Source organism: Eleginops maclovinus, chromosome 21, assembly GCF_036324505.1.
Source record: "Eleginops maclovinus isolate JMC-PN-2008 ecotype Puerto Natales chromosome 21, JC_Emac_rtc_rv5, whole genome shotgun sequence".
Classification (NCBI taxonomy): Eukaryota; Metazoa; Chordata; class Actinopteri; order Perciformes; family Eleginopidae; genus Eleginops; species Eleginops maclovinus.
In genome coordinates, this window is record NC_086369.1 from 11,970,529 (window position 1) to 11,979,674 (window position 9,146).

The 9,146-nt window shown below is 40.5% G+C and overlaps 2 protein-coding genes across 2 annotated transcripts; one reads left to right on the plus strand and one right to left on the minus strand.

Annotated features, from left to right (window-relative positions):
• Positions 1-44: 44 nt before the first annotated feature.
• On the minus strand, positions 45-5,478 carry LOC134883902 (copine-3-like). The gene is made up of 16 exons (XM_063912395.1): positions 5,224-5,478; positions 4,375-4,550; positions 4,062-4,241; positions 3,907-3,981; positions 3,516-3,587; positions 3,351-3,428; positions 3,177-3,266; positions 2,430-2,528; positions 2,249-2,332; positions 2,018-2,077; positions 1,507-1,640; positions 1,251-1,305; positions 1,031-1,082; positions 729-862; positions 339-572; positions 45-208 (listed from the first exon to the last, which is right to left on the minus strand). Exons 2-16 carry the CDS (start codon positions 4,534-4,536, stop codon positions 89-91), a joined length of 1,629 nt encoding a protein of 542 aa, XP_063768465.1. The 5' UTR covers positions 4,537-4,550; positions 5,224-5,478; the 3' UTR covers positions 45-88.
• Positions 5,479-5,949: 471 nt separating this feature from the next.
• On the plus strand, positions 5,950-9,137 carry rmdn1 (regulator of microtubule dynamics 1). The gene is made up of 10 exons (XM_063912495.1): positions 5,950-6,163; positions 6,661-6,766; positions 6,857-6,941; positions 7,182-7,341; positions 7,564-7,653; positions 7,739-7,794; positions 7,964-8,051; positions 8,137-8,167; positions 8,255-8,388; positions 8,518-9,137. The coding sequence occupies exons 1-10, from the start codon at positions 6,053-6,055 to the stop codon at positions 8,557-8,559; spliced, it is 903 nt and encodes a 300-aa protein (XP_063768565.1). The 5' UTR covers positions 5,950-6,052; the 3' UTR covers positions 8,560-9,137.
• Positions 9,138-9,146: the final 9 nt, after the last annotated feature.

Consider the following 9,146-nt stretch of genomic DNA (forward strand, 5'->3'; position numbering starts at 1 on the left):
CAATCCATAAAGGAATCCAAGAAAGAGGCTGCAGGACACACAGATGAGTAGCAAATAGGATTTATTTGAGTTACTTTAGCAAAGCTTTCTAAGACGGGTCAGAAGCACTGCATACATTAGGGGGTTTCAACCTGAATAAATTGAAGAACGAGGACACTTGATCAGGCAGCTCGGCCAGGACACTCTGAGCAAGGGCCGCGCTGTTGTCCTGCAATGGCAATGGTACAAAAATAACAGAGAGTCTTAGCCAGGTTTGGGAGAACATTCAAGTGAGCTGTGTTACTCATTTCATTTAATAACTGTGGTATGGCAGTAAGAAGGTACGGGCTGCTGCTTACTTGGAAATCTCTGAAGGGCACAAACTGCACAATGTCCCTTGTGGCGACATCACCTCTGGGCGAACTCAGCAATTCATCATCACTGTCGAGGAACACCATTTCGCTAAAGTCTGCCCCCCCTACGCCCACTATGATGATGGACATGGGGAGACAAGAAGCTTTGACAATAGCAGTGCATGTCTGGTCCATGTCTGTGATCACTCCATCTGTGATGATGAGCAGCACAAAGTACTGCTGCAGGGCGAGAACAGATGTCAGATGAGAGTATGCACAGACCTTATCACGTTTTGGATACAAATAGAAATAAACAAATCTGATTGAGAAGTGTCCTAAGACTTCACATTGACCAGTGAACAATTTTTCCACCAACAAACTAAAGTGGCTTCTTACCGAGGCCTTATGCTGCCGTAGAGCTTGTCTGGCGAAGCAGGCCACATGGTCGATAACCGGAGAGAAGTTTGTGGGGCCCGAGAGCTTCAGCTGGGGTAGACACTGCTGATAAGCCTGCACCACACCCTCTATTCCTGCAACACACACAAACACACACACATGCACACACACACACACACACACACACACACACACACACACACACACACACACACACACACACACACACACACACACACACATCAATGTAATTGTACAACTTTTAACAACCGGAAAGAACCTTGTGACAAAGTTCAACTTACCCACACAGAAGGGATTTGATGGATTGAAATTGATAGGAAACTCATGGGAGACCTGTAAAACATTATAGAGGGATACAACATTTTACATTATTATTATTTCAACGTCCTTTTATTAATGTTTTCGTGTAGTTTTACACACTGAACACAATAATGTAACAGCTTAAATCCCAAAAGAGAACAATCATTTTAACCTACAATACATTGAAAGGTTTTTTCTTACGTGCGGGGAGAAAGGTAGCTCGGCACCAAAACCAAAGACTGGAAACATCTTGTTACTACACAGAAAGACAGGAAAACACAGCTGTAAATAATGTATATTGAACAGGGCACATCATTCAGTAGCTTAAAGTTATACTATTTCAATCCTGTACAGTATCGTTGTAAACAAGCAAAATGTATTATATAGAAATGTTAAAATCAGGATTTTAAAAAAGTTGATATACATTGGATTTAAATGGCTTCACTTTTGCTCTTACCTGTCGTAGTCCTGGATGACATTCCCCACCGCCCAGATGGCTTTCAGGTATTCATTATATCCTTCCGGGTTGATAAAGTGGAGGGATGTGGGAAAGGTGGGGTTCCCATTAGAGGCTGTGAAGTCAATGGCAATCTGTCCGGGGTACCACAGAGGATTAGGATCCCAATATGAAGAGCTGTATATCTACATGGTATACCAGGTATAGTTCTTCCTACCTTAAAGCAGATTTAGGCTCATCAAAGAGTCTTATCAAATCAAATAATACATTTGACTCATAAGACAGAACAAAAATCAGAGCAGGAAGGGGCCTTAAACAGACAGGCCCTCAAACGGAGCATTTAAGACCGAGGGTGAATACAGGTAGGTTCAGACAGGCGGTATGACCATTTACCATTACAACTCTTAAACATGTTGTAGTAGAAACCAAAGTACAATTATGAACATAAAGATAAACACAATATGTCTCCTTTAGAGTAACAACATCTTGTATTTGACTCATGCAAACTCACAGTGAAGTTAATTTGACAACCCCCCATGATATAATCCAGGAAGCTATACTGCTTCACCACCTGAAAAGGAAAAAAAGTGATGCAATCAAAAACAAGACTGGTAATACATGTAGGATATATTCTAGTTGTCTTAGAAGTGTATGACCTTAAAATGAATGAGAAGAAACGCAAGTGAGATGAGAGAAAATATACTGAAATCAATCAATCCTAAATGTCCTAATCTTTAAATACCTGGCAGTTGTTGATGCAAATAATCCCAGAGTTCTTATACTTCTTCTTCTTTGACTTTTTTGGATGAATGCACTCAAATTCAGCCTGCAAATAGGAACACCAGAGGTATTTACGGTGGTTCAAATAAACAACAACAGGTATTTTTTGGGTGAAACACAACACACTCACACTGGAGTCTTACCGCTGAATCGCGTCTTGCCATTTGCATCTCAGCAAGTGTTGCTGTGAAGCTCCCGATCAGCTGATGGGAGCCGTTGACGTGGTGGTCATAACAATCTACCTAGTGACAAAGACAATCCAGTTAATGGTGACCAAAGAAAAGCATGAAAATGAAAAGCTAATAGGCAGCAATGACAGTGCTTAGAAACATGTTTACCATATGGATGTTAGCAAGTCTTTTACCACTAAGAAAAAAACAGTTTGAACTACAAGAGAAAGTCTCCCTTTTCCCGCCGTACATGCAAACGATAGCAATCACATTTCACTCTTAGTTATCAGTGTTAAACAATAAATGCCATTAGAGTGACTCAAATTAGTACAAATAATATAGCAAAACTGCACACCTTTGGGTGGAGATGTCATGAATCGTGCACACACACATTACCGCTTATCCAGCTGGGGCGCAGCGTGTTGTAATTTTGGGAGCATTGTAAGATGAAAAAAAAAGGCAATTATAAGATCAGTATGTTAGAGGAGCATGTGCAACAAGCTGATCGTTTTTTTATAAATAAAACAAGAACAAAAGAAATCTACTGAGAAAACACGTTTTGCTAACAGGATGCATTACTTTCAAGCTTACCAACTCCAAGCATTCCAAGTGCACAACACCGACAAAATACATGCCAAACTGATGCCTGTTTGGCAGCTATTTCATGTTTCTTCTTTCCTTTTTGAGCTACAAAGAACCTGCATTATTGACTAAAAATACCCTCATTGCTCTCTCCACTTCCCCTCCACAGAGAGATAGCAATGACAAGCTGAAGGGTCTCCATACTGGGTTCTGCTTGTGTTTTACCACCTACATCAACGGGTTACAAAGAGCCACAGGTCAGATATCGCTCAATGCAGTCAGAGAAATAGAGTTTGAGATAAACATGTGTACCTCTGTCCTGTAAGCCAACTGCCATCCAGTTTTGGTCTGCTTGTAGAATTCCAGGAAAGGGTCGGACCACCACAAAAACTAAACAATAACATCCAAAGATATTTATAAATGTAATGTAATAAAGTAAAATAAATAATGTCACACTCCTGACATGACCTCCATTACCTTTTTGTCTAACCTGTAGGCTGACACCTCAAAGTTTGCCACTCTGTTGTCTGTTATTTCTTCAGCACAAATCTATTTTAAAAAATGATAATAATAATGTTAGACAGTGAGAGACAACTTATATATGAAAGGTGCTAAACAAATAAATATAAAATGTATTTATTAATTATTTGGCTATTCCTTTAACAACCATAAACAGGATTATGGTTATTGTTCTCTTAATACCTTCCAATACGCTTCTACAATATGAGACATATAAGACTTTTTCTGGTATTAAATCCTGTTTACCTGATTCACTTGTTTCAAAACTGCCTGAGAACAATGCAGATTTTCTGAAAGGGAGAGCTTCACTTCAATATATCTTTTAGAAATGAGGAAAGAGACCACTCACTGTGATGGTCCCATGTCCTGCAGGCCTCCTGTCATTCAGCAGTAAAGGTCGAGTCATCTGCCTGCTAGAAACAATCTGGACACAACATACAGCCAGTGTCACAGATAAGGACATCATAAAACTGGCAGAACATCGCGGTACACAGTGACTCTCACCTGGCCCAGGGTACATTCAAACTCCCCCAGAAAATCATCATCACTCAGGTCGTGGCTGTCGTTGTCGATGTCATACACGCAAAACTTCAGCCTCTGCACCATCTCGAAATAGTAGTCGATTGCAAACTTCTTGGCAAACTTTGGATTCAGGCAGTTCAGGATCATCTCTGTGCGTCCAAACTGATTCACAAATAAAGAAAAAAACATTTTGACTTCAGTTGAGATTAAAGCCAATGGCTTATTCAAATTAAGGCCTGAAGTATAAATAACACATTGGATTTTTCACTTCTCTAACAAATGGCCTCATACAGACCTCAGACCACTGGGAGCCTGAGGTGCTGATGTACAAGGCACACAGAGGGTCCGACTTCGAGAAGATGTCCATGTCCATGAGGTTCTCACAGGAGATGGTCAGCTCCACCTTGGTGGCACAATGGGCGGCCGAGGGTGGCAGTGGGGCTCCCCCTGAGGCCATGGCAGCTGGTTGTGCTAAGATGACAGCATAGCCACAGATGTTGGCAGAAGAAAGAGTGACTACTCAGTTATGACACTGAAGTATTTTGATGTGTTGGTTTGTTTTATTAACTTTCTGCTATTATATACCTGTATTTCACTCCATTTAAGAGGGGGATATTGTTTTCTTAATTGACAGGTGCCACTCTCAATAACTGTACTAATTTAATTGCCTCCACTTTTTTGACGTTACAAATCCAATAGGTTAAATATAGACAGTGGGAACAATTCCTGAGTCGGTCATGTGACAATTATATGACACGTTCCAACAAACTAAATAAAATACTCAATCAAAAGTCAGTTGGAATTGTGCCTTTTGATGTCTGCTTTTACCCTTAGTCTAACTTTAATTTGGTTAAGCGGCACTAAAGATGGTAACATGTATTGAACATAACAGTGTATGAGGAGCCTGTAATACAACAGCAGGAAATACAACAATTGAAAATAATATACAAATAAATACTCAAATGAAAACAGAATAAATTAGTTTAGAGATAATTAGTCTTAGACATGCAAGTAGGGACAGTTGTGGGTGTGGCGATGCCCGGAACGTAACCACAACTAACAAGCCTACTCATTTCAAAGTGTCCAACAAAGTTACGCATATTACTTTTCAATATCAATTGAACGCTTATTCAGACTTATTTACCTGTTTAGTTGTTGAAAAATATGCACTTTTGCCTGACGGTGCCTCTCTGGTCGTTATATGACAAGAACAGGTGGGTAACCAGGGGGTGGAGCGGAGCTCAGTGAATGTAAACTTGTAATTTTGCAAGCTAACTTCTCTAGTTCGCTATCGAGACTAACTCGCAATTATGATATGTTTGTCTCTGGTAAAATTCGTGCTTTATTTAAATGAAATCTCTGTAGTGCCACAGTGACGTAAAAACAACCTATGGCCATAATAAACAAGGTAACATTACAACGGAACTATCCCAAGTTCACTATGTTTCTTGCCGACTACATATCTAGGGCACACATATCTCCGGGGTGCATTCAAGAAAGAAATGTTTCTAACAGTAAATAGCGAATCACTAAAAGGCTGTGAATACTTCTTACATGTCAGACAAAGTTGTTGCATGTAGGATTTTTAAGATAAAACACCATCCTGTGTTTAAGTTACTGTCGTACAGTTGAACTATAAGTTAAAAAGGGTTTGTTGTGTTTTTTAAAGTTGTTACGTCTTTATAAACTATGTAGAGATAGTGAAAATGATAAAATACTCAAATATATTAAGTACTTAAATGTAGGATATGTAATAGTTTTAAGGCAAATCACATAATATCAAATAAAAAGCTTAGCGAAGAGACACATTTCCCCAATTGCTGTCTTTTTGCAACTTTTCTGTTTGTGCTCTTGAATGCCCCTTGTTTGTATTTGCCAGCCCACAGTCTATGGCAGCCTTCAATAGTGATGACTTCCTAACTTCTGATTATTGAAGGTTTGGGCTTGGACATGGCTGGGACAGTGCTAATACGATGTATGAGCAGGACTTTACTATCTGCAGCACATGGGGCAAAAGGGTTCAGAACCAGAGGGACAAACCGGTTCTACTGGACAACATTAGAAGGACCTCCATGGCTCTGACTGTAATTAACTTCGCCTTTTAATATTCTCATCAGACCGCATCATTTAATATGCATGAAGCTGCTAAGATCGTTCCATTTCAGATGCCTTAATACACGAATTTACGGTTTGGAAGATCATGGTTGCATTGTTAAAGTGATTGTTGATATGCTGAATTGTTATGTAGGTTAAAGGGCAGTAGGGCTTTACAGTGGGAGAGCTGCTTATCCAAACTGCAGCTTTGTGTCAGGATATGTCATCACTGTTCATGTGCAGCAGGTTAGATAAGATGATATCGAAGGCTGTGAAATGAAAACCTACTTTAATTCAATTCAAGTTCTAGTTCTACTCCAGAAATTCAAACTCAACAATGAACAGGGATAACAAACTGATCTGATAGTGTCAGGTTACCTTAGGTCAGCTGATACTGTAGATATCAGCCATTAGACAGAAATATCCTTGAACCCCCTTGGTTGGTTTACTTATAACCTCTTTTTGGTCATTTATTTCCTGTTTACAGAATGGGAGAGCTGCATTCCTCCTGGGGCTCCCTACACTATCTTGTCTGGGATATGAAGCTTATCGCAGAGTACAGAGTTCAGCCGTGGTCTACGCTTTAGAAAAAGGTAGTTGGTGAACTCTGAAAGGTGTGAGATATCATTGAAATACAGATTTAGAAATGGAATTCTGAATTCTCTGTTGTGTTTTATGTGCAGAGGAGGTTTTGGAACAGGCTGACTACCTGTACAGCTGTGCAGAGACAGAGAAGCTGTACCAGCTGCTGCTGCAGTACAAGGACAGGTAAGAGAGGCGCCACTGAGGAAGCTTTCTTCTGTAATTTCTTATATTTTTAAAATAATATTTCAATTTCAATTTATTTTGTTCTATCGACTAATACATAGGTAAACTTGTCATTGCAACTCTTTTGTTCTTCTGTGTTCTTAGCAGAAGTTATTGGAATGTCCCCCTACCATCACCAAGTGTAAACATTTATAAAGCGCATTATGAGCTTACATTCTGATGTGTTTTCCATCATTGCAGCGATGAAGCAGAGTTCCTGTGGAGGCTGGCTCGGGTGTCCCGGGACATGGCTCTCCTGCCCGACATGGAGGAAAAACGGAAGAAGGAACTGATGTTTGAGGGCTTCGAATATGTGAAGAACGCACTCGAGAAGGATGAGAAGTGTTCCGCCGCACACAAAGTAAGACGCTGGTTCCACTGAGAAGACGCTACTGATTCACCTCCATGAGGTTTTCCAGAGGGACATAAGTTTGTGCCTCACATAGAAGCACATTCGTGGTTATGATGTTGTTGTTTTTAATTGTCAATGACCAACTACTAACTTGCAGGATGTTGCCTTTATGGTAAAAGATCATGACTTCGGGGGATTCTTTAACCTAACTATCTTCCTTTTCTCACACAGTGGTACGCAATATGTCTCAGTGACATTGGGGATTACTCCGGAGTCAAGGTGAAAATTGGAAATGCTTACATCATCAGGGACCATCTGGAGGTGAGAGCACATTTGGGTTGATACCACATTATCATAGTCACATTTACTGTATTCCAGAGTAAAACAAGTTCCTTTTTGTTCCTAGCAAGCCATTGAGCTCAATCCCAAAGATGCCACTTCCTTGCATATTTTGGGTTACTGGTGGGTAATGTTTTGTAACTCAATTTGTTTAGTTCTTTGTTGATTCAAATTACATAAAATTGCAAGTAGGTGAAAATCTATACCGTACAATTCTTTGGAGGAGAAATATTACTTTTAAGTCACAACGGCTGTATTATCCAGTGAAACCTGTACGTTTTCTCTCTATTAGGTGCTTTGCTTTTGCTGAACTGCCTTGGTATCAACGCAAGGTGGCAGCTGTCATCTTTTCATCACCGCCTGTGTCCACGTATGAGGAGGTGAGTTCTGCTCCGATTATACCGCGCTTCCTCTGTGTACTTACTAACTGCATAAGTGACATGTCATGTTTTCTCCTCCTTTCAGGCTCTGCAATTCTTCCTGAAAGCAGAGGAAGGTAAAACAAAGGACATGAATAAAGTCACTGAGGCATTTAATGAAAAACTGATGCTGTAAATGATGTTTTTGTGTTGTTCTTTTTCAGTTGATCCAAACTTCTACAGTAAAAACCTGCTAATGCTCGGGAAGACATACCTGGGCATGAAGGACAAGGAGAAAGGGCTGCTCTTTCTAACCAGAGCTAAAGAGTACCCTGCTCACACACTGGAGGACAAAGAGGTACACACACTGAGACTACTAGCTATATATATATATATATATATACACATACACTCTGATTATTCTCGATTCAGAAGCTGTGCGTGCTGATGTGAACATACTCCGATCAGTGTATTTTCTCTTTTGCAGGTGCATAAAGAGGCAGTAGAACTCCTGAAGAAACTAGGATGAAGCCTGCCTTTGGGGACTTTTGAACGGTTAAATATTGCTAGCTGCTTCTCTTTTTCTTCAGATCTTTTGATTATTAATAGAGTTTTGTGCCTTGTCATTTAGACTTTGGTGCAATCGAAATTTCAACATTGTCTGTTTATTTTTTTATGCCTGAATTCCTTGAATTAAACTTGTCATTGACTAGTAGCTTCTTAGTGAGCACATGCTGTTTGCCAGTGTTATGCATGAAAACCTATAGGACACACTTCAGCAGTGGCTCAGCCAGTAGGGGCTTGGGCTGGGAATCGTAGGGTCGCCGGTTCAAGTCCCCAAACAGACTTGAAATATGGAAAGTGGACTGCTACTTGGAGAGGTCCCAGTTCACCTTCAGCAAGGCACCGGACATCTCCAATCCCCCCCCTCCCCATTGCTCCCCGGGCGCTGCACGTTAGCTGCCCACTGCTCCTAGTACTAGGATGGGTTAAATGCAGAGGACCAATTTCACTGTGTGTGCTCTGCTGTGTGTATGTATGTGACTAATAAAGAGGGTTTCATCCTCCGATTCTTCTTCAGGAATGGGGAACCCCACAATGCATAAAGGGCCTCTT

Excerpts from the sequence above, each read along its gene's own strand:
- rmdn1 (XM_063912495.1), top strand. The coding sequence starts at position 6,053 with ATGTATGAGCAGGACTTTACTATCTGCAGCACATGGGGCAAAAGGGTT. Across the intron at positions 7,342-7,563 it reads AGTGTTCCGCCGCACACAAA|TGGTACGCAATATGTCTCAG; the intron begins GTAAGACGCTGG and ends TTTCTCACACAG. Across the intron at positions 7,654-7,738 it reads TCATCAGGGACCATCTGGAG|CAAGCCATTGAGCTCAATCC; the intron begins GTGAGAGCACAT and ends TTTTGTTCCTAG.
- LOC134883902 (XM_063912395.1), bottom strand. The coding sequence starts at position 4,536 with ATGGCCTCAGGGGGAGCCCCACTGCCACCCTCGGCCGCCCATTGTGCC. Across the intron at positions 3,267-3,350 it reads AGTTGGCTTACAGGACAGAG|GTGGTAAAACACAAGCAGAA; the intron begins GTACACATGTTT and ends CCGTTGATGTAG. Across the intron at positions 2,078-2,248 it reads TTTGCATCAACAACTGCCAG|GTGGTGAAGCAGTATAGCTT; the intron begins GTATTTAAAGAT and ends TTTCCTTTTCAG.